At 46.0% G+C, this 25034-nt stretch overlaps 1 protein-coding gene across 13 annotated transcripts in view; it reads left to right on the top strand.

The window, feature by feature from the left end:
* Nucleotides 1-11932: 11932 nt before the first annotated feature.
* MGAT4A (alpha-1,3-mannosyl-glycoprotein 4-beta-N-acetylglucosaminyltransferase A) overlaps nt 11933-25034 on the top strand; it is a 183045-nt gene continuing 169943 nt past the window's right edge. For 5 of the 13 annotated variants that reach the window (XM_071208722.1, XM_071208719.1, XM_058278167.1 and 2 more), the window contains exons 1-2: nt 11940-12028; nt 15868-16191. In XM_071208722.1, coding sequence (XP_071064823.1) covers nt 16098-16191 — 94 coding nt within the window. In that variant the 5' untranslated portion in view covers nt 11940-12028; nt 15868-16097. The other 8 variants (XM_071208720.1, XM_071208723.1, XM_071208727.1 and 5 more) reach the window with 4 other exon arrangements.

Below are 25034 nucleotides of genomic sequence, written 5' to 3'. Positions count from 1 at the left end.
GTGAACCCAGAAGTAGATGAGGACTCAGTTAATAGTACAAATACAAGAATGTTCTTCTACTAGAACAAATGAACATCACTATTAGAAGGTGATAAGAATAAAGAGATGCATAGGATATAATTAATGTAACTATGGACTATAGTTAACAGCAATATTGTGTTGTAATATTCTTGCATCAATGTCAAAGATGGTACAATGTTAATAATAGAGGGGGTGTATTAGCCAGCCAAAAGGATGCAGAGGACCAGAACTCTGTTGGCTTTTATGAAGGGTGTTTATTTGGGGTAGAAGCTTACAGTTACAAGGCCCTAAAGAGTCCACCTCAAGGTACCGTAAGAGGTACTTTCTCACCCAAAGTCATTGGCCACGGATTGATGCAAGATGGCGGGCGACGTCTGCCTTGTCCCTCCTTCCTTCTCCCTCTTAAGGCTCGGTGGCCCAGCTTCTTCCTATCTCAGCTGTAGGCTGCACAGGGCTCATCTCAAGACTTCTCAGCTTCTCTGGTCTTTTCACAAGGTCAGCTGTAAACTATCAGGCAAATGGTTCATCTCTACCCGGGAATCCAGGGTCAAAACTGACAAGGCTCTCTCTCTCTCTTTTTCTTCTGTGTCTTCTCCTGTGTGTCTTCTTGACTGAGTGTCCCTTTATATAGCCCAAGGGGGTGGGAACTCAACCCTGAGCCATGCCCTACTAACATGGTTGAATCCAAGGCCCTGAACTGATTTATGTAAACTTAAAATCTTTGAATTTAAATCAATCAAAGGGTATCATACCCAGAGGAACAGACCAGTTTACAAACATAATCTGTATCTCTTTTCGGAATTCATAAATAATATCAAACTGCCACAGGGGGTATGGAAAAAATATACCAAATGTACGCTATAGACCATAGTTAGTGGTAAGAGCCTGATGACATTCTCTCATAACCTGTAACAAATGTTCCACAATGTAAAGCGCCGGTGGAGGGGTGTTGTATGGGGATTCTGGACGTTGTGAATGATTGTTTTGTAAGTTCACATCTTCTATTATATATATAACAAAATTAGGGAGAACCTCCAGTTGTGATTCCTCTTGAAGCCTTTGGATTAAAGAAAGATCCCACTTGAGTCAGGAGCCACAGGACCAGAATCACATTGGCAGACACTCAGAAATGATGCAAATCTCAATGTATATGCATGGAGGAGGGGGAAGGAGTAGAAAGGAACTAGAGATTTTGTGCTTGATTTCTTAAAAGCTAATTACCCTAGGCATGGCCCCACCCACCATCACTCACCATCAGAGATAAAAGGCAAAGATTAGCTTCCTGTGCACACTCTGCCTTTGGCCCACCTGCTGCCTCCTGGAAGCCTCCTCTGCCCTCAGGAAGAAGGTAAAAAGAGAAACTGCCTCAGTAGAGAAGTTGTGGAGAGGAGGGAAAGGAGACTCACACAGAAAAGAGGAAAAGCAGCAGCACGCCACTTGGTGGGGTACTGCCTTGATGGTGACTTGGAAAAGTTACCAGAGATGTAGCTGGAAAATCCGGGACCATGCACTTGGCAAAGTTAGGATGAATCGCCAACGGATTCTCCCCCAAACCTCGGTGGCCCAGTTTCTTAGGACAACTGCAGCGCAGAACTTCTTGGGCCAGAATGTGAATGGTTTGTGACGAGTGTAGCTGTACACCAGATTTCTTCTAAAAGCTGCCCTTCTGCTGCTAGCTGAAGCAGCAAGCAGTCACAGAGGACTCAAGACGAAAGGTTTGAGGGAAGTGGATTTGGCCCAATGGATAGGCTTCCGCCTACCACATGGGAGGTCCAGGGTTCACACCCCGGGCCTCCTGACCCATGTGATGAGCTGGTCCACGCGCAGCACTGATACATGCAAGGATTGCCCTGCCACGCAGAGGTGTCCCTTGCGTAGGGGAACCCCACACGCAAGGAATGAACCCCATAAGGAGAGCCACCCAGCGCAAAAAAAGTGCAGCCTGCCCAGGAGTGGTGCTGCACACATGGAGAGGTGACGCAGCAAGATGATGCAACAAAAAGAAACACAGATTCCGGGTGCCACTGACACAGGTGGACACAGAAGAACACACAGCGAATGGACACAGAGAGCAGACAACCGGGTGGGGGGAAGGGGAGATAAATAAATTTAAAAAAGAGGAAAGGTTTGTTTTTTTCTTTTCCGATTGGTTTTCTCTTCTGCCATAAGCTTCACCTCCAGCCAGTGTCCAAGGAGAGTTCTGGCTGTCTTCCTGAAGAAGACAGCTATCTGGAACTGAAGTTTGTCCTTCTCCACTTTTCTTCTCCTCTGACCAATGCCTCTGCTTGTAGAATGACTGTAAAGGCTTTTCATTTCCTTCCTCACCAAGAGCAGAGGGGTCAAAAAGTGACTGGAGAGAAACATATCTTTGAAATATTCATCCGCACAAGAAAATTTTTGTTGACTGCTAAGGATGCCAGCAGGGAGGTGGGGCGAAGAAGGTGAAGCAGGCTAGGGAGATAGGGAATCAGTAGATGGATCTGGAGTCTGGCAAAAGGTCCACGTGGACATTCATAACCCCAAGATGGCTGCTGGAAGACCCTCCCCAAGGTTCTGCCAGGAGAGAAGGGGCCGGGGCTCAGGAATTTTCTACGTCTGCACCATGTGACCAGTCTTAGGAGATCTGACTCCAGCCAGGATGGCTGGGTCGTAGGGCAATGGCTTAAATCACATTCTGCCAAGACAGAAGTTCCCTGGCAGAGCACTGGACCCTGGGAAGCTTCTTTTTCAAGGCCTTTTAGCAGCCAGAGTCTTTGCCCTTGGTCCTACCTGCTATTGCCTTCTCCAGCCCTCTCCTCTCAGAGGCAACATGGCAATGACAAAGTCCCCGGGGCTTACCCCTCCCACTGGGTCCACAACTTTGCAGGCCCTCCAGGCAGGCAGAGCCAAAAGGGATCCCAGGGGAGTTCCCTTCCCCAGGGGTGTGACAGGCCAGGATACCCTTTCATAACTAACCTTCACCCATGCTTTACCTTTCTACTTCTTGCTACTGAATTTCTCTTTACAGGGTTGTGTTAGAATGCTTTGGAATGTTTTAAAAACTGTGAAAATGGAAAGTGTCTTTGTCTAGCAAAGAAACTATTACCTCAGGACTCCAAAGCCTGTTACCTAGAGCAATTAACTTCTGATCACGGAATGGCCTTTTGATGGCTGGGTTAACTGGGAAACTATCAAATAGTAAATCATAAAACTAGGATGGCTTTGAGAACCTCTGTAAGAATAGGATGACATTTTTGGCCCTTCTCAGAAGGAGCAATATTAGGAAGAAGCACTATTCAGCTTGGCAGCTTTAGGTTGAAATCTATTCAGCCTGCCTCCCAAGTCCAGAATGGGCCTGGGAATGTCCAGCAGCAGGGGCTCTGTGATTCCCTGGGGTGGCAGGAATCAGAGAGCAGGCAAACATTTCCTGAGATTTAACTCAGAAACTGTTGTTTGAGTAACAGTGCAGTCAGTCTCGGACCGTGTAATGGTCAGGGGTGCTGAGAACCAGAGCAGTAAACTGAATGGTTCCCATTCCTTGGTCCCATCCATTCAGAGAGCAGCCAAATATCCCCCGAGAGGCAGACATCTCAGGCAATTTGATTAGAGATCATTGCTCAGTCTCCCACCAATTCAGCTTGGGAGGATCAATCTGATCACTGGAGGAAGCATCAGATATCCCCCTGGACCTAGGTCTCCCACCCAGAGATGCCTGTGGGCCAGACAGGCTCTGAATATTGAAATTCTCAGGATGCTGGGACAGAGCATCAGATTCAAATTATGTGGAGTGGCGAACTTTAGTCAGACTAGGACTCTGGGATGCCAGATCAGTCAACTAAAAAGGTGCTTCATTCTTCCTAGAATAATAGGCACAGCCTCTAGCATGCCAGTAAACTCCCCATAGGAGTCTCTTCTCAAATCAGGAAATTCTGCCTACAGCTGGTCTACATAACCACAGTATAGCTGAGAGACGCCTCTGTATAGGACCCTGAATTCCAGTTAAACCAGTGTAAGAAAAGAGAACAGATAAATGTGAGGCCCAGAAACCTCATGTTGTGTCTCCTTAAAAAAAAAAAAGAGAAAATAAACCTCAAACTTCTCAGTTTAAACTCACTTGTGCCTATAAAAAGGTGTGAATAATAATCAAGATAAAAAACCTCATGTGCCATCAATTAAGGTCAAAGAGTTCCTAGAAATGCTGAAAGTATAAAATTCTTCTGTTTTAACCTGTGCTTAACTCTGTGTTCAACTTTGAAATCTGTTTAACTTGGTCAGTTTGCTTGTGCCTAGGAAATCAGATTTGGGGTTCACCTGTTATGAATTGGATAACAGTGAAAGGTAATATAAAAATGAATCTTTAAATACTGTCTTGCTAGTGAATTTAATGCATATATCACAAGTGGAATTAATTCAACTGCTAGAAAAGCAGAGAAACTTTGAAAAGTTGTTACTAATAAAATTCTTGTGGCTTAGTTAATAAAGATACCCAGTTCACTTTAAAAGTAAAAAATTCCTAGAAACTGTAACTACGAGCTAAGATCATTTATAGATTCCTTTATATTATAAAACAGCAGAAGAATAATATCTGAAATTGTATTTGGGTAGATTTAGCCTAAAGCTACTATTGTAAGTATAAAATTCTAAATTGACCTTACCTTTGTTTATAGTCACTTCAAGCCTAGCCTCACCCCTTGCCTTTGCTTATGGTTATTTCATAACAGCTTCTGCCCCTGTGGCTCAGGGGAAAGCAAACTTGAGACATCCCTGTCTCCCATCCTACTGGTATGAGTGATCCTGCTTTCTCTCATAGCTCCAAGTGTGGACTAAATTGCTGTCTGGTGGAATTCTTGACCCTCAGAGTTGAAGGTCCACTCTTCCAGTCCAGCGCCCGCTGGAGTCCTGTTATCTCCAAGGGCTGGGAAGTGCGTGGTTCCTAAAAGTGGCAATTCATGACAGAAACCAGTTTCCCTGAGGCTTCGATAGTCTCAGTGATTATACGTAGAATTAGTGTTCCTTATCCAAAGTCTGCTAAAGTCAAAGTAAAATATAAAGTTCTGAAGCTAAGAAAAATTGTATTAAAGCATTGGGGACATTTTGGTTAAAAGCCATTAATTAAAAAACAAAATTCTTGTGCAAAACAGCATGGTCGTAATGCAAATTAGAGAAAAAACCTCAAGGAGATCTTTCAAATGTTGTTTTACAGTTGAACTTGTTTTGTAAAAGAATGAACATTTTAAGTAGCTGAGTAGTGTTTCCATGTCAAACTATTCATGTCTACCTATTTGCTCAGTGTATATCTTCATACATTGGGATGATAATATCAAATTAACAAATAACTCTGAAATGAGCTCTATTCAAATTGTTAAAAAATTAAATATACAGTTATATATCTGATGAATATTCCTAGAGCCCAAATTAGGCTGAGAAGGACAAAAAGGTCATATAGAAATCTAAATATAACTGCTATTGAAAAAGGGAAAATATTTCCTGAACTCTTTAACTGACCAGTCCCCAGGCCTTCTCTTGGTAAGAACCCTGAAGGAAGAGCTAGGTGTAACAGATTAAAACTCTTCTAAGCAGAAGGAATTAAAAATCAGTTTGTCCTTGTAAATTCATGTTTAATGAAATTAAGCTAAAGAAAAAAGTGTAGCTCTGTCCTCTCTTAAATGGATAAAGTAAATTCCATTGGTTGCTAATTGTAATCTAAGGTAAATTAACCAGTCTATGTGGTTGTGGTCAATTATAAAGAGTTTGTAAAAGCATCTTCTAAAGTGAAGCATTTAAATGGCTAGTTCTAAGAAGCCATTATTAACTAGAGATGTAAATTGATATTAATGGCAAAAAGTAACTTCATAGCAGTGAAACCTGTCTAGAAGCCACCTCAATGTGTATATTCAAGTGGTGGTAATGAAAAGTTACCTTGATCCTATTGGAAATCTTCAGTATTCATTTTAAAAAATGGAATAAGTAGTTTCTCCTTTACTGCTAAAGTAAAACACCTGCTAATTAACATCTTCATGGTAAAATTTAAAAGTAAAAAGCAAAGTACTAAAATGTTCACTTGATACATAAAGCATTGCATGAGAAGTGTTAAAAGGTGTATAAAAATCAAGAGAGGCCAGATACCCTTGTGAGACCATTGTCAGAGCAATGGAAATGAAAGCGGAAAAGTGAACCTATGCTGACCACTCTTATAGCCCACAAGTGTACTCATCAAACTCAATGATTCATTTCATTTGTTGACTTACTTGTTTGCTCATTCTGCAGATATTTTTCTAACTCAGAGTGCCTTCTCTGTGCTGGATTCTGTGTTCACTTGTCAGGAGACAGAGGAGGTTGACCAGCTACCCACAGGCCTACTCTGGCCAACTGCCTGTTTTGGGGAATAAAGTTTTACTGGGACATCCTTTAAAAAAAATCAAGAGATAAAAAAACAAACATACATGAAATAAAAGCAAAAAAAAAAAAAAAAAATCAAGAGATAGACTTCAGCATTGCTAAACTCTCTTGTGCAGTCAAACCAGGCCTTCAATACACTGCAGGTTGCCTCTCCATATGAGTTATTGGCTAGGTTGGTCACTGCCCCCGAAAACAATAAAGGTATCTACTGCATCTCTGGTTGTGCTCCTAAAGTCAATGGAAACTACATTGCAGTTTCAACCTCCTGTAGCAGCCAATGATGGCTTGGTACAGCCAAATGTACAAAGGATATCACCTCCAGACTGGCACTGTTTCACAGGGCCAAAGGGTGCTATGCACCAGGCTGGTAGAACACTGGAAACTACTTTCTTAGCTTCTCTCTAGAGTCAACAGTGCTGCAGCTTGCTCACTGTGTGAAGGACATACCAAGGGGAGCAATGATCACAGAGTACTGTGAGTAGAACTTAAACCACAATTGACATTATGGCCTGCTTCCATGGAGAGATAACATGTAAGGTATTGCAAACCTGAAACTTGAATCTCTTACAGCTCTAAGGGAAACTTATGCGTTGAGTAGTACATTAATTGGTATTAAGTACTGTACCTGTGTTCTATTCTAGATATATGTCTGATGATTATGGTGATATTTCTATTAGATTATATGCAGAAGGACATTGAACGTGTTAACAGTCCTGATATGCTTCATTTTCTGAGTCTTTAATGAACATGTCTGTAAGATAAAGGAATGGCCACCTTGCCTGAGAGCAGTGAGACCAATAGCCCTTTTAATTGAGAGAGCCACCAAATTAACTTGGGGCAACCTCTCACAGTCTTTACCCCACACCGGGTAAAGGATGTGTTTGAGGCGGGGGGGGGGGGGGGGGGGGGGGGGGGGGGGGGGGGGGGGAGCCCAGCGGCTCACAGGTAGTCGGTTAATTAACACCAGGCTCAATTGCTAGAGACCCCTGAGGTGCAGATAAGCGTGTGTCAGTCTCTCAACCCAGCCACCTACTATTGGTAGAAGGCCCAAAGTCAGATTCTGAGGGGCTCCTTCTCCACTCCTGCCTTGAAACTCTTAATCAAAAGTACTCAAGCAGGCCAGATTTAAGAGCTGAATCTCCTGTGAACCCAAACATTGAACGGCTCACAGATGGAAGCAGTTTTATTAAAACAGGATTTTAAAAGGCAGGCTATGCAGTCATTTCTCAATTAGAAACCGTAGAGGCCAAAGCTCTTCCCCTGGAACTTCAGCCCAGAAGACAGAGCTGATAGCTCTTACCTGAAGTTTAAAGTTAGCAGCTGGGAAACAGGCTAATATTTACACAGACTCTAAGTACACTTTCCTTATCCTTCATGCTCACTCTGCTATATAGCAAACGAGGCTTGTTTACTAACAGTGTGTTCCCTATTAAGCACAGGCAAGAAATCTTAGACTTAGCCGAAGCCATACTGTTACTTAAAGAAATAGCAGTTATGTATTATCCATGGCATCAGAAAACAGACACTGCTATAGGAAAGAGAATTACTCAAGCTGACACAGCTGCTAAAGTGGCAGCACAAACCCAGGTTTCCCTCCTACCCCTTATTCCAGCACCTGCACCAGTACTTGAAGTTCCACAGTATACCAGGATGAACAAACCAGGCCAGCTAGCTTGGGGTTCACCCTGGAGACCGACTGGCGGCTAGTTAGGGATACTCAAGTCTACCTGCCAGAAGCAATGCAGTGGAAAGTACTTCATGGACTTCAGCAAGCCCCTTATCTGGGGAGGAATGCCCTAACCAGCTTAGCCAAGCAGGTTTTCAAAAGACAAAGCTTAGTGGAGACAGCAAAGAAATTACCAGGAGTTGCTCAATTAGGGCCCAAATGTAAGGAACTTTACTCTGTAGTTCTAATCACTCCCACAGCTATTAAAGGAATGTCCAGCTTGGAGCACTAATCCTGAATGAAGCCAGCTGCCCAAGAAAGTGCCACCTCATCAGAAGCACGTGATGGAACACATGAGTGCCAGTCATTGGATGGCCTGAAATACCTCTTCAAGAGACAAAGCTAAGTAGTGTCTATGTCAAAATCAGCTGGTCCCTCTAACTCTAGCCCAAATGCCTATTGCTAGGGGGAGAGCAAACCAAACACCCCTTTGAGAACCCTTACCTCTTTTCATCTCCTTTCACTTAACTAAAAGGGCAATGCCTTTTCCCATTCTTCTCCCCTACCATAAGAGCTGAAACTGACAATTTATACCTAACCCCATTGTCTACTGCAATTTCTCTCTAGCGTTAACCAAGAGCATAAAATAACTGAAGGAAAAATACCCTTTCTCATCAACTTTGCGAAAATGCAGCCTTTGCAGGCACCTGGCCATTTCTACTTCTGAGATCCTGTGTCCTCTTAGTAAAACCATATATTCTCAAAATTCGAATTAAGTTTATTTCTTCCAGAATCAATGTCTTATTAGCCACACGGGAACTTCATCCAGCTTCGCCCAGTATGCCAGATCCATCTTCCTCTGAGATAGAATAGCAGGAAGGTTTTACACCTTGTCAGGTAGGACCTACTGCCCCTAACCAGCAGGAAGTAGCTACAGAAGAATGACCATAGCCCTTCAGCACCCCTTTAAGATTAAAAGTGTAAACTCTCTGAGGGGGGAATAGAGCAGTCTAGTAAGATAGGGAATCAGTAGATGGATCTGGACCCTGGCAAGAGGTCCACGTGGAGATCAATAACCCCAAGACGGCTGCTGGAAGACCTTCCCCAAGATTCTGCCTCTCAGAAGAAGACTTCCTCTAGAAGCCAGGAAAAGCCCGGGATAGACCCAGAGGACTTTATATTTGGGCCCTCCTGGGAGATTGATGGGTGAGATAAGCAATCAAAACGGTGAACAGCTAGAACTCCTCCCCTGTCATTAGCAAAGGGGTGGGATAATTAACAGTTCAAAAGGTGATGCAGGGCCTGAGTTCTCTCTCGTTCACTCTCTTGACTCTAGACTGAAACTCCACCTGCCTCCTCCCCCGCTTGGATCACCACCTAAGTAAAACCTGGGCATTTATAACCTATTATGGGAAATGGCAGCCCTCTTTATCACTTTTCAGCCCCTTCCTCTCTACCTGGGCCCCCTGCTCTGTTATTTCCTCCCATTTCTCTTCCCTCCCTACCTGAATAAATTACTGGCCTAACTCACCGGGTGTGCTCTTGAAATGCATTTCTGCGGCATAGCCAAGAACCTAAATAAAATCTGGTAAAAAAGGGGCTCCAGAAACAGACCCGGGGTTGAATTCTGATTTGATTATCTTTTAGCTACCTGTTTCTGTATGTATTTGCCAAATAGTCTCTCAGCTCCTCTGCAAAATGGAGATAATAGCTACCTAGGCTCTTTGGTCTTTGAGCCAATCCTGTGAAAACGGCTTGGCAGTTTTCTCCACCATTTACTAAGAGGACATGCTTTCTTCATCTGTGGAAAAGGGAGTTTGCGCCTCTGTCCCTAAGAGTGCCGTGGAGCAAAGCCTAGCATTATTCCTTACCTAGAGATTCCAGTCAAGGTACCTCAAAGTTCATATGCTGGACTGGGCCGTCTTCTTTGCTTACATCTGCTGCCAGCTTGCTGCCTGGCGATGCCTTTGCCATAGAATACAGGAAACCTGGCTCACAGGCCTTCCTCGTGGGGGGAAAAGCTGTCCCAGGATGTCATGACTGTCCACCGTGCTGGATGGTGGACAGATCTCTGTCTGCTCCCCCTCAATTGGTGGGGGACCACAGGAGAAGGGGTGCCATGTATTGGCAGTCCAGCAAGGAGCTTCTTGGACTGTTAAAACAGTTTGACAGACAGGGAGTGAAAGCTCAGGGAGCGCTGAGAGAACTGCGTGTCATAGCTGATTGATTATTATTTTAAAGATTTATTTATTTATTTCTCTCCACTTCCCTCCCCCTCTGTGTCTATTTGCTGTGTCTTCTTTGTCTGCTTCTGTTGTTGTCAGCAGCATGGGAATCTGTGTTTCTTTTTGTTGCGTCATCTTGTTGTGTCAGTTCTTTGTGTGGGTGGTGCCATTCCTGGGCAGGCTGCACTTTCTTTCGCGCTGGGCGGCTCTTCTTACGGGGTGCACTCCTTGCGCGTGGGGCTCCCCTACGCGGGGGATACCCCTGTGTGGCAGGGCACTCCTTGCGCGCATCAGCACTGCGCATGGGCCAGCTCCACACGGGTCAAGGAGGCCCGGGGTTTGAACCGTGGACCTCCCATGTGGTAGACGGACGCCCTAACCACTGGGCCAAGTCCGCCGCCAGATTATTAATCACTGTCGTCTTGAGGCAACATAAAGGGGCTTTGCTGGGGGGGGAGGGGAAACCGTTCTGACCGATGTCTGTCTCAAAACAGTTTTGACCTTTGAAAGACTCGTTTCTAAAAAGAAGTTATTATATTAGGAGTTTGGCAGGAACAAGGATGTCTCCCTTGACCTTTACTCTCCCCCCCACCCTTTCTCTGTAAATATTACCTGGCAAGGCTGCTCGTTAAGGTCACTGTAGAGCAAGGTTCTTACCAAGGGGTCAAAGAGCTTGAACTGAGATTCAGAAAAGCATTGTTCTTGTGGGGACGTGTTGGTGCAGGGGGGATGTTATTTATTAAATAATACACAGTATAGTGTGGACTTAGGAAGGGGTCTGTAGTTTTCACCTGGCTGGCAAAGGGGTCCGTAGAACAAAAAAGGTTAAGAACCCCTGCTGCAGTGGTTAAACTGTGCGACCCGGTAAGCTCTGCAACCTCTCTGAGCTCTAGTTCCCACCTATGAAACACCGGAGGCCACACAGTGAAGGCGTTTGGCAGGAGGCTGGGATATGGCGAGGAGCCCCAGGGGAACGTACCCAATGGCAGTTATTACTACCGGAAGGCAGCCTTGGCCACCACCAGAATCGTGGCAGCTTGGGCTTTCTACGGACGATTACCCATTTGGGTCTGGAGTTAACCCCAAACCTAACGGCACATTGACAGGTTAGGTCATAGGGCTTAGGAGAAAGGGGCCAGGCAGGGCGATGGAGTGGAAAAAGCAGGGGGCTCAGCACGGAAACGACCCGCTTTTAAAACCAGGCTATGCTTCTCCCTCCTGGTGGCTTCAGTCAGCCCTTCTCCCCGGTCCCGGTCTCCTGGCCGGGAAAGCGGGGATGTCCATGCCAACGGCCGGGGCTGCTGCGACCCGCCGGCACCCGCAGGGCCTCAGAGGCGTTTGGGGGGACCCCGAGGCCGGGGTGGAGGAGAAGCGGGCAGCCTGGGCCGGAGGGAGCCGGCCGGAGGCGGCCTCGGGCCGGCGCGCCCTGCGTGGGGCCCACGCCGAGCAGCAGACCCGAACCTGCAGCGATGGTGGCCACCGGCGGGCTGAGAGAGTGCCAGGCCTATATAGGCTGCGAGTCGGTGCCCCTGAGTGACAGCCCCGCGGGCCACTGGCGGGAGCCGCTCGGCCGCGAGGGGGCGCCCGGGGACGGGCGCGCGGCCGCCGCCGGCCAATGGTTGGCGGGGTCGTGGGCGGGCCCGGGGCCCGGGGCGGGGCCATGGGCGGGGCCGGCGGGCGGCGGCGGCCTCTGCAGCCTCGGCGGCGGCCGCGCCACATCCAGCGGCGCCCGCGGCGGGTGAGGGGCTCGCGGCGGCGGCGGCTGCGCGCGGGCGGCCGGGGGCGCGGGGGCGCGGGACATCCACCTGCTGGTAACGGCGCTGCGCGCGCCAGGGCCCGGCCGGGAGCCGCACGCGCCGCTGGCGGGGGCCTGACGCGGGGCCGATGCGGGGTGGCGGGCCTCGGGCGCGGGGGCGCGGAACCCCGGGGGGCGGAGGGCCGAGCCTGGGGCCGCGCAGCCCCGGCCCCGCCGTGCGTCCTCCCGCAGCCCGCCGGGCCCCCCGCGCGTCCCTTCCGCTCGCCTGCGCGGCGGGCTTGTCAGGGGAAGGTGGAGGCACGGGTGGGGGTGGGGGGGGCCCTTCCCGGACCGGGCCCCCGGGGGTCGGGTTTGCGTGCCTCGCCCGCCCGGGGGCGCCAGGGGACGCCCCGCGCTGCCTGCCCCGCGCTGCCTGCCCCGCGCTGCCTGCCCCGCGCTGCCTGCCCCGCGCTGCCTGCCCCAGCTCGGCACTCCCCTGGAGCCCGAGCCCCGCTTGCCCCCCGCACTCGCCCCGCTGGGGTTTTTAACGCTCCCCTCTCTTCTGCGTCGGTCAATGGCGACGTGCGTTTGAATTGGGAACCCAAATTTGGACTCGGCTCCTATATGCATCTTGTGGTTTCTGTTCGTCTGGATGTTTAAGAACGATTTTACTAACAGGTTATCGTGGCGTAGGTGTCTCGAACCCCCAAGTTTAAATCCGAATGCGCACTGGACACTGAAGTGATGTAAGCTGTTTTAAGGAAATATAGGACTCCCTTTAGAGCTGTGAGAGGAGGCATTTGAAGATAATGGCGTGGAAAGTTACATGGGCTCGCCTCAGGGACGGCATCTCACCCTCCTCTGGAGCTGGTGATTCAAGAATATGGCAAAGGCTCAGCCGGGTTTCCTCAGCCGTGGAACATGCTGCATCTTTCAGAGTCTGCTCTAAGAGCAAATAAAGGTTTCCTCCCCACTGATAAAATATAGGACGGCAGCCCTTAAAGCGCTGCTAAGGGCACAGATTTTTTCAGTTCTGAGGTGTCTTTGGCAGGATGGAGAAGATGACTCGTACTTCTAGACTCCACCTTTTAAAAAAAATTGTTAAAGATTCAAAGGTGTTAAGGGATAGGCTCTGAGACTATGAAAGTGTTAGATTAAACATTTTGCAGATGTGGACACTGATAGAGACCTGGGTTTTACAAGCCAGTCTATACCTGCCTCTCATGGTTTAAAAACATATAAATCATTATTTTTGATTTTGTATGGAGACTTCATTTGTGCTATGCAGTTAACCTTCATTACTTTGGAAACTCTAAGAACATTCAACTACATTCTTCAGGTCTTTGTTAGTAGAATCCATTCTACTTGGTTCTATCTTCTTCAAACACGCATCCGGGAGCCAATATTTAATATTCTTTTTTTTTTTTCATTTATTACGGATAATCTTATCTATAGGCTACTTCAGCTTTAGAGTTCATTTATTATCACTTATCTATTTATACTGAATTTGATCGCTTGGGCTTTATTTATAATTAATAAAGCTATGTTTTAAAATATGCCTAATTTTATTATTCTGTCCTGACCTACTTCTCTGTTATTAGTGCATGTTTGTTCTAATAACCTGTATAAGTTTTAGATCTTTTACTAGAACACAGTCCTTCGTGAAGTAAAGTAGCAACAGAAAGTTAGAACCACACCAGGATTAAAGTTCCAGATTATATAATTCAATAAGTTATCACCTATATTTTTATAATCAGAACTCATTACTTCGTGCTTTCTGCTATAAGGCGATATATCAGGTACTTCATGGAATTTAGTTAAGGTTATTGGGTTTTGCCGTGAAGATTTTCATTTTTTTAGGAGGTATCGAAGATTGTACATAGGAAACAGGCACTCAACTATTGAGCTATACTTGCCATGAAGATTTTTAATTCTAAATTGTAGAGGTGGGTGTGTTTGATGTCAACCTGTTTTTACTCTTATTAACCATAGAAGGTGAATAAATTTGGTTTTAGAAAACAATGCACTCTTATAGGTGAGAATATCTTGGGTGCTCCTTGTATTCCAGTAGAAAGAGAAAACAATGTAGTGGGGTTCATTGCTTCTAGAATGTTCTGCTAGAGTTGGAGCTCCTGGCCTAGGAGGGCTTTCTAGCCTTTCTGAGGCTTATACGGGTCTTAGCCAAAGGCTACAGGAAGTGAGAGATTTCTTTAAAGCTGTATGTTTAAACTTTGAACATGTCTGTGACTTGCAGTTTATTCCGTAATAAATCCATGTTTGTTATAGAATATATGATGTTTTCAGTTCACACTGACAGTACACACTGTATACCCTTACTAGTATAAAATTAACTCATTTAACACGAGGCTTAGAATCTTCCTGGCGCTGTTCTTATTCTCCCCTGGTGCAGATGGCCTAGTCGGGCAGAGGACAGTGGATAAGAGCTTGGACTTTGGGGTCGTGCAAATTAGGGTTCTGTCTCTGAACTCAGCTTCCTTGCATGTAAGGTTGCCTCCTGGGATGTTGTGAAGGTTTGTTTCATTTTTTATTTTTTTGAGGTACCAGGACCTCACATATGGGAAGCTGGCCTTCAACCACTGAGCCACATCGGATCGCCTGAGTTGGTTTTTTTTTTCTAGGAGGCCCTGGGGACTGAACCCAGGACCTCCCATGTGGAAAGCAGTCGCTCAACCGTTTGAACCACATCTGCTCCCAGTTGTGAAGATGTAAAACATGAGGGGCCAGTGCTGGGGTAGGCCTCAGTGAGTTATAATTAAACTGTGTCCTCGACATCTTTTGTCACAGAGGAGGTCCTAATTATCAGTGTTCAGAAATAGCTGAGGTGGTAGCTCCCGAATTGCCTCGGGGGCTGCTTTATTCAGCTGTGCTCTGCCTGGGGAATTGTGCCTTCGGGGTTGTCAGGCCTCACCTCACTGAGTGTCATTTAGTGTCTTGCCAAGTGCGGCCTGTGGAGCCCTTGAGTGCACCAGGAGCCCCACCTCCCGAGTGCCTGGCCTGCTCCGGAGACGGGGCCGAGCTGGGGGTCGCCTTGTCTCTCCCTGCGGTGGGCATTCTGTGTGCCTGGCCCTGTGCTTAAGAACTTGTGTCTGCCTCGATGCCCTCCATCGACAGCTTTCTGAGCTGGGTGATGATCACTGGGGTTTCCTGAGTTAAAGTGACGGGAAGTACTGGGTCCTGGGTCCTACTGTAGGGCAGGTTGTGGCATTTTCTAATGCCTAAGGAGCCCCACTGGGAGTAGGCTAATAACTGGGAAAACTCCATTTATTCTATGATGATGCTAAATAGCGAAAGGCACTGTAAGCTTTTTGTTATTTAGGCTGACCTGTTCAAGAGCAGGAGGCCTGGCTAAGGGGCACGGAAGGCCGAGCTGAGGCTGGCGCCCAAGGCCTTTGACCTGGAGATGTTGGAGTCTGTCACTTTTGTTAAACTGTTTTAAACATTACCAATTATTGTGCAATAGGAAGCTGGGGAGAGTGAGGATTTTGTTACTCAGAAACCATTGTGTGATCATTGGAGTTCTCAGCTTGGAATCTGTGGCCTAGTAGTTGTTTAATGAGCCCACATCAGCCCCCCTTAAATAAGTAACAGCAACGTTTTTTTCACAGACCGAACTAAACCAATCAGGAGGGAACTGAGTTTGAAATTGTATTTCCTGGAGAAGGGCCACATGATTCGAGCATCTCAGCGGCTAGTTGAGCTGTGGGTGTATGCGCACGACAGTTCAGCCCGTGCAGGTCTGTTTAGAATGCTAGATAATGAATGAAGAAAGCACTGTTTTGCATCCCTGAGCAAGTTTTTCTTTCTGTTTTCCCCCTTAATAGGAAGAGAAAAGCTTGAGACATCAACATAGGAGGACCGTGAAGCCGAACCGGAGGGGCCCATGCACGTGGGGTTGCTGCCGTCCCCTGCAGAGCCTGGGAGATGAGCCTCTCTCATTAATTGTTGTCACTGGCCCAGAGCCAGAAGGACGGATTTAGTTGACTTCAGGCTAAGAAGAGCACAGTCCTGGTTGTCATCGTAAACGTATGAACCAGTGTGATGGTGAAATGAGATGAGGCTCCGACATGGAACTGTAGCCACTGCGTTAGCATTTGTCACTTCCTTCCTTACTTTATCTTGGTATTCGACATGGCAGAATGGGAAAGGTAAGGGAGATGTGCATGGCCTGTGCTTCCGACTTTGTAAATGGTGTGAAACGGCTCAGGGAGCACCCCAGTCCTTGAGTGCTGCTAAACTGCTGGGGGTCTGACAGCTCCTTCCTGACACAGAAATGGTACAGATTTCTTGGGTGGAGGAGAGAGAGCATTTCTAACTGGAATGGGATTTGTTTTGTTTTCTGTTTCTCACAGTTTTGCTTGGAGAAACATACTGATGAGTGGTTTATATTAGCCATGACAGCCAAGTCGAATTATGAAGACTTTTGTTTGGCTTTTTATTTTTATTAAACATAAGTATGTTTAATCAGCTTCTTTGTACTGAGTGTTGTGTAAAACATGTAGAAGCACAAAATCATTGCCTTCTTGGAATTTACATGCTAATTACACTAATGACTTGGTGCTCTGTTAATGATTTGAACTGCCTGTGTTGACAGATTGCTCTTTAGGCAAAAGTGTTTATGCAGTGGGTGAGGAGAAATTCTGCTTAGAATATTTAAAAAATATTAAAAATGTTTAGACAGTTGAGCTGTGCTCTTAAGGAAGGCTACCTGTTCAATTTTTGGAATTATATTCAGAGATGATGCATTTCTTTGCTATTTTTGAAGAAATAGAATTTAGAGTAAATTTCTACCCCCCACCCCCTCACTTTTTACCTTTCTCCTTTTCTTAAACCCATCTAAAGAATCTTGGTGGCAGGAAGAGCCAAGTAGGCGAGTTACAGTAGTTATCACCTGGGTTATTTGAAGATGGCATTGCTGTCATTGTTCTCTTGACTGTTACTGACTGTGAGGAAGATGAAGAGATGGATTCAGGACAATCTTTTTCTGATGTGTATAGTATATAAATATGTATCTACAGATGGGGCGTGTGTGTGTGTGTACAAAATAAGCTGATGTCAGTGAAAAGCATGCTCTCTGCTTTGAGCAAGTACTTTGTTTTTCTCTCTTTCTCTGAGCTGGGTTCTAATTTTGGGAGGAGCTCTTTGGGTAAAAGCAAATGAAAAAATAACCAACATGCTCACGGCCTGTTTCCTTTGTGTGCAAATATGTACAGTCTTAGACTTCATTTTTTTAATTGGACCAAAATGAGAAGACTAAGGAAGAACTTTGAATAGCTAATTTAGCAGGCGATTGGGCATCCCTGACATGACTAAACAAATGACTGGCCCTCACAGGTCTGTTTGTGGAATATCAGAATTGGCCACATGAAAAGTATGTGGGTTTTTTCTTATCAGGAAACTGATCTATTCAGGGAGTTGTACTAGAAGAGAAACTTGACCCTTCTCCCTGTGTTTTTTTTTTTTAAGATTTATTTATTTATTTATTTATTTATCTCCCCTTCCCCCCCACCCCGGTTGTCTGTTCTCTGTGTCTATTTGCTGCGTCTTCTTTGTCAGCGTCATCTTGTGTCATTTCTCCATGTGGGCTGCGCCATTCCTGGGCAGGCTGCACTGTCTTTCGCGCTGGGTGGCTCTCCTTACGGGGCGCACTCCTTGCGAGTGGGGCTCCCCTACGCGGGGACACCCCTGTGTGGCAGGGCACTCCTTGCGCGCATCAGCACTGCTCATGGGCCAGCTCCACACAGGTCAAGGAGGCCCGGGGTTTGAACCGCGGACCTCCCATGTGGTAGACCGACGCCCTAACCACTGGGCCAAGTCTGCCGCCTGTTTTTTTTAAAAGATTTATTATTATTATTTTTTAAAGATTTATTTATTTCTCTCCCCTTCCCCCGCCTCCACCCTGGTCCAGTTGTCTGTTCTCTGTGTTTATTTGCTGCGTCTTCTTTGTCCACTTCTGTTGTTGTCAGTGGCTTGGGAATCTGTGTTTCTTTTCGTTGTTGCGTCATCTTGCTGTGTCAGCTCTCCGTGTGGGCGACACCATTCTTGGGCGGGCTGCACTTTCTTTCGCGCTGGGTGGCTCTCCTTATGGGGCGCACGCCTTGCGTGTGGGGCTCCCCTATGCGGGGGACACCCCTGCGTGGCAGGGCACTCCTTGCGCGCATCAGCACTGTGCATGGGCCAGCTCCACACGGGTCAAGGAGGCCCGGGGTTTGAACCGCAGACCTCCCATATGGTAGACAGACGCCCTAACCACTGGGCCAAGTCCGTCGCCTATTTTTTAAATTTATTTCTCTCCCCTGCACCCCACCTCCTGTTGTCTGCTTTGTGTCCATTCACTGTGTATTTCTCTGTGTCTGCTTGCATTCTTGTCAGTGGCACTGGGAATCTGTGTCTCTTTTTGTTGCGTCATCTTGCTGCGTCAGCTCTCCATGTGTGCGGCGCCACTCCTGGGCAGGCTGCACTTTTTTTGTGCGGGGCAGCTCTCCTTATGGGGGGTGCTCCTTGTGTGTGGGGCTCCCCTATGCAGGGGACACCCCTGCGTGGCGCGGCACTCTTTGCGCGCATCAGCACTGCATGTGGGCCAGGAGGCCCTGGGTTTGAACCCTGGACCCATGTGGTAGGTGGACACTATCAGTTGAGCCAAATCTGCTTCCCCCTGTGTCTTGATTAAGGGAGTCTCCATTCCATGGATTTTGTTTCCTATGTGAAGGCATTATAAGCATTGATATTATTTTAAAAAATAGAACTATCTTTTTTTTTTCGAAAAATCAATTTTATTGATCCATTTAATAGGCATGCAATTCATACAGAGTGTACAGTACATGGTATTTGGTGTAATCACATAGTTTGCATTTCATCACTTAAATCATTATTAGAGAATTTTCATCATTTCAATAATAATAAACAAAAACCAGACAAACAACAAAATTCTTCACCTCTCAATCTCTGTCTCCCCTGTTGTACATAGCTGCTATTTCTGGCTATTCTTGCACAATTAGTTATTTATTAAACAGTTTTATTGAGATATATTCACATACCCTATGATCTCTTTAAAGTATATAATCAAAGTCTTTTAGTATATTTGCAATGTTGTGCATTCATTGTCACAGAAAATTTTAGAATTATTTCATTACTCCAAAATAAAATTTAACTATCTTTACAATCTAAATGAATTAAAAAAAAATAGCATGACTCACCCTGTACTATTAGACACAAAATAAGTCTGTTCTTTCTGATGTTTACTGTTTGACTAGCTCTCTAATCCTTCTGTGCACATTCTCTTCTCTGTTTTTCTGCTTAGCGTTTTGCCTAGACTCTGAGGTATCTATGGTTACGTAAAATTCCCTGGGTTTAAATGCTGTCCTTTATGTAACCTGTCGAACTGCTGAGCATTTGGATTCTTTCAAGATAGTTCTGGCAGTCAGATAGCCTGGATTTTCCAAGGCAAACTGATTTCATATATTCAGTTCTAGTATAACCATAGACCACGTGGACTCATTTTAACTTTAAAAGTCTGGTTTTCTTCCATAGTCATAGATATTGCAGGATCTCATAGATTTGTTTTCCATTTATTCACTCACCCCTTACGGGTGCCAGCATCCATATATGCTGAGAATATGAGAGGCATAAGACGCTTCATGCCTCTCAGGCTCACAGACCAGTAGGAGACGGGGCATGGGAACAAACACTATACCGGAGCAGGAGAGATGGGAGCAGTGACAGTGCTGGCTTGTACTGTCATGAGCATATTGCCTGTGTTATCCCGTTCCATCCTCACTACAACCCCCTTCCTAACAGTGGAGAACTGAGGCATAGTGGTTGAGAAAGCTGCCAAGGTCATACTTAAGTGGTGGGGTTGAAGTCTCAACTCAGGCTGACTGGTTTCAGAGCTTGTGCTCTTAACCAGTGTTCTCCTGCCCAGGGGAGCAGACAGAGGCTCCTAACTGTTCAGGTCCTTGGTCGAAGGTGAAGGATGAGTGTGAAGGTGCTGCCAGGTGGAGCAGGGGCATGCATGGCAGAGGGACCCGCAGGCACAGCCATGGAGTTGCCCAGCACAGAGGCCTGCCTGAGGGTCCAGCTGGTGATCAAGGTGTGCTTCCTAGAAGTAGACCTTCATCCATCACTTGGAAGAATGCATGAGCCACTCCACAGGATGGGCATAGATTGGGGAGCATGTCAGGAATCCTGGGGAAGCTGGGATTCAGGGCCAGGTGCTCCTTTCAGCAGGTGAAACAGGATTCCTACATAAAAATGGGACAGAGTTCCAGTGGTGTGGAATGGACAGGTTGGGAAAGTTGAGCTGTAAGAAGGTGCTGCTAGAGTGGGACAGCAGTGGATTATGGGTCAGGCACAGTCCAGAAACCAAACTGGCATGACTTCTCGCCGGCAGTCGTGGCTCCTGGGCTGTGCGAAGCGGCAGGTGCCCTGGGGTCTGCCTAGTTGCCTGGCCCTGGGCCTGCTGCTGGGAAGGTCTTTAAAGAGCATTTGCTAAATGAATGATTTAGAAAAACCTCTCTTTCTTAAGATGCTTTCTTCATTACCATATTTCATCTAATCTAATATTCCATTAATTTTAAGATGCACCATTATTTTAAGTACTCCTAAGCAAGAAAAGCTCTGGCTGATTAAACTGTGACACACCATCACTTGTAAGGTTAACCTTGTTTTTACATGTAAAAATGGGGAAACGTGCAGGTTAGAATCATTAGAATACAATGTGTTCTTAAAACAAAGATAAGGTGTCCTAGCCCATTAACTACAACAATATAACACTAAATAAAGGATTTTATATAAAATTGTGAATCTTATCTGAAAACAAAAATAGCAAACAAAAGTGAATAAAGGTTTATTTTAGTTTTTTTTTTCAGATTTACCAAAATTGTGTACTTGTTTCTTGAGTGCCTTCTGTGTGCCAGTCTCTGTTAGAAATTTGAGTTGTGTTAGTGAACCTGTCAGAGAAAATCCCCTGCCTTGGTGTAGTTAGGAGGGAGGGGAGATAACTAAAGTCAGTCAGTCAACCAGTCAACCATAAGTTAAAGAATAATAAATGTGTGGTTTTTTGTTTGTTTGTTTGTTTTTAGGCCAGTAAAAAGAATTTATTTGGAAAATGGGGGAAAGAACAGAGCTTGCTGAGAAATGGGAGAGAAAGATGGAAATACACACCAAGATTTGCCATGGGCTCCTCTAGGCAGAGAGAGCGAGCCCTGTCTCCTGTGATTACCTTTCAAACTGTTAATTATTCCATCCCCTTGCTAATGCTAAGGAGACGGGCCCCAGCGGTTACTGGTTACCCCACCTGTGGTGGGGGCCAATGGTGAGGCCTTTTTTGGAATACCGGGGGCCAAGGGGAGGTGCTGGAAAGAGAAACTGGGACCTCGAGGTTAAACTCAAGGTCCTAGTGAGGTCTTGTGGCCGTGCTGTCTGCCCGCCATGTTCTCTGCCGGCCATGCTGTGGGTCATCTTCTCCTCCTTTACCCTGTCCTAACCTGTCTCAACTACCCCCTCAGCGTTCACACCCTGATTCTTAAGGGGGTGCTGAGGAGCAATGATCATTGCTCTGTAGTTACTTCCTGCTGGTTAGGCCAGTAGTCCCCGCTGGACAGGGCGTAAACCTGTCTGGAAGTCTGCTGAGGTTGAGAGAAGATGGTCCGACATGTGGCTGGAGCTGGCTGAAATCCCCGTATGACTAATACCTTGTTTTGGAAGGCGTTGATTTGCCATGAGAATGAGAAAGACCAGGTGCTTCCAGCAGCTGCATCCTCCCGAAGTTGCTGGGCTTCATTTGCAGGTTTTGAATGCTGTTTAGGACTGTGCGGGAGAGATTCTTAAGCAGCATTTTCCCTTGAGAAATAGGCACGCCCCCCTGTCCTGCTGTTAGCGTGTGCAGAGCTCTGCGATTTTGTAGTACCATGGCAGCAAGGAAGCCTGTTTGCTATCTAAGAGCTTCTAAGGCACGGCTAGTTTCTTCTGTGCAGTTAGTTAGCTCTAGGGAGAGATTGTAATAGATAATAGGGTTTGGTATGAATTGCCAATCCTAGTTTTCTGTGGTGGTGCTGATGTTTAGGACAACTAAGGAGGGGCATGAGAAGAAGCATTCCCCTTCTAGTTACTGTATAAGGAGAAACTGCAGGAAATGAAAACAGACAGGATTTCTTAAGCGGCGTCTGACTTGCCTTCCCCCTACCAATAGGCGCTTGGGCTAGAGTTAGAGGGAACAGCTGGCTTTGACACAGACACTGTTTAGCTTTTCTCTTGAAGACGTGTTTCAGGCCATCCAGTGATGGCACTTGTACGTCCCGTCAGGTGCTTCAGGTGAGCTGGCATTTCCCTGGGCCGCTGGCTTCACTCGGGATAAGTGCTCCCAGCTGGGAATTCCTTTAACTTTAACAGCAGTTTCCGACAGGGGTGGGGGGCTCCGCTCCTTATTTTTCTCCAGGCAATGGCTTATACGTGAAGACGGAGAAGCATTGGATTCCTCTAGGTTCTTGGCTATGGTGCATAAAAGAATTTATGAACATGCCAGTTTAGTTAGGCCAGTAAAAGGAATTTATTTGGGAAATGGGGGAAAGAACAGAGCTTGCTGAGAAATGGAAGAGAAAGACAGAAATACACACCAAGATTTGGTGCAGGCTCCTCTAGGCAGAGAGAGCCAATAAATGTGTTTTTAAAACTATAATTTTAGACTTAAAATAAATTGGCAAAAATAGTACACAATTTCCTTACACCCTTCACCCAGCTCTCCCTAATATTAACTGATATAACCAGAGTGGCATTTTCTAAACCAAAAAAATGAAGGTTGATACAGTACTTCGAATGAATCTACAGGCCTGGCGACAGCTTTGCCACTTGTCCCACCAGTGTTCTTTCTGTCCCAAGACCCAGTCTGGCCTCCCTCCCGTGGGCAGTGGTTTCATCTCCAGGTCTTCGTCTTTCTTTGTCTCTTTGGCACCTTCCAAGAGACTTGGCCGGTTACTTCGTAGACTGCCCTGCCATTTGGGTTCTTTGATGTTTTCTCAGGGTTAGGTAGAGGTAGTGGCTTTCTTGATGAGGCTGCCACAGAGGTGCCTGAGCTCAGGGATGCGACGTCGGGGGTCTCACCCCTGGGTGGTTGCTGTGGTCACTCGGCTTCGCTCGGGCCTGCGAGGGTCCCAACTGCCAGGCTGCTTCTCCTTTGTAATGAGCAAGCCTCTGGAGACGTACAGTGAAACTCAGCAGATAACGTTTCTCATCACACTTTTGCACACAGGTTTTAACATCCATTGATGGTTTTTGCCTGCAGAATCACCCATGTGTTTGTGAAACATGATTTTCTGTTTTCATCATTCCTTCTGCATTTATTAATTGGAACTCTACTGTAAGGAAGAACTGTCTCCCCCGCCCCTCTTTTCTTTACTGCATGATTTATTCACATGGGTATAGGCTCATGGATGTATATTTTATTCTGGTTGTAATCCTTTAAATCCTGAGTAATTTTGCTGTTTAACTTGTCCCAGGGTTGCCCTCCGGAGCACCTCCGAGCCGGCCCCTGTGCCCTTCAGCATGCCCCCTTCATTTTTTGAGTGGATTCCTACTCTGTGATGCCACATGATGCTCCAGCCTCGTCTTTTGTTTCTTCTGCCCAAGTCCTGGAAGCAGCCATTTTCCCAAGGAGCTGCTGGTTCCTTCGATTGGACAGTGGAGTCTTGGTGCGCCCTTTACCATGGTGGTGTCACCCTTGTAGTCCTCTCGGTGGACAGAGCTGGGAAATTTGTGTGTAAACAGTCTGTCTCTGTTCTGTACCTCTCCATCAAAATAGGTTTTATTAATTAATTAATTTATTTGGAGGCACCAGGGATTGAACCCAGGCATTTGTGCATGGGAAGTAGGCACTCAACCACTGAACTGTACCTGCTCCACACTGAATATATTTTAAAAATAAAAAACCATGAGTATGTGCTGATACCTGTGATTTCGCACCAATACGCTAGTATAGTCTGTACCACACTACAGTGTTCACGCGGGTCTCCCCTTCTTGTCTGTAACTCCTGTCTGACAGGAAGAAGCTTGGCTGCTTATTTGCACAAACCCAGTATACACATAAAGTCGTTTCAGAGATGCTAACCATACTTCAGTGAAAATAAGTTTACTAGGGTACAGTTATTTGTGTACATTGCATTTTGTATTTAGTCTTAAACTAGATGGTCAAAATGTGGTTTTCTTATATCATCAATGTGGAGACAGTGGCCATGGGAGTTGCTGAAGGCAGGGAGAGGGAAAAGGAGGTGTGACATGGGGGCATTTTGGGGACTTGGAGTTGTCCTGAATGATATTGCAGGGACAGATGCAGGGCATTATATATCCTGCTATACCCCACTGCATGGACTGGGAGAGAGGGTAAATTACGATGTAAGCTATAATCCATGCTGAATACCAGTGCTCCAAAATGAATTCATCAAATGTAGTGACTGTGCCACAATGATGAAAGAGGTTGTTGATGTGGCAGGAGTGGGGGTTTTGTGTGATCTATGTATCTTTTAAAAATAAAAATATATTTAAAACTGTGAACAAAACTTAAAAAAAAAACTTCTGCAAAATGTGATTTTCAGTTACTTGCCTTTCTTCATTACTGCCTCTCCAGTGAGGCTGTGTTATGTGTCATACAGTTAGGTCCCTTTATTATTGTTTGTGTTCCATTTTGAGTTTCACCTACATTCTGTTTAATTGCAATTATTTATATTTTAGATTTGAGAAACACTGTCTTGGCTCTGAGACTCAGAACTGTTGAAAAGGTCCCTCTCTCCTCATTCCTTCTGTCTTATTTCCTTCTGTCTCTACTTTCCACCCAGTTCCCATCTGTCTCCTATAGACAGTGTCATTAGTTTCTGGCTTATCCTTCCTGTATTTCTTACTCTAGAAGGGAGCAGGTACACTGTTATTTCCTTATATCCTCTTTCTTACATGAAGTGTAACGTACTAAAGATACTCTTTTAAAATATATTTTTATTGGAGAAGT

This window comes from Dasypus novemcinctus, chromosome 17 (assembly GCF_030445035.2).
Source record: "Dasypus novemcinctus isolate mDasNov1 chromosome 17, mDasNov1.1.hap2, whole genome shotgun sequence".
Classification (NCBI taxonomy): domain Eukaryota; kingdom Metazoa; phylum Chordata; class Mammalia; order Cingulata; family Dasypodidae; genus Dasypus; species Dasypus novemcinctus.
The sequence above is the reverse complement of the archived record's forward strand: the minus strand, read 5'-3'. Positions and strand labels throughout refer to the sequence as shown.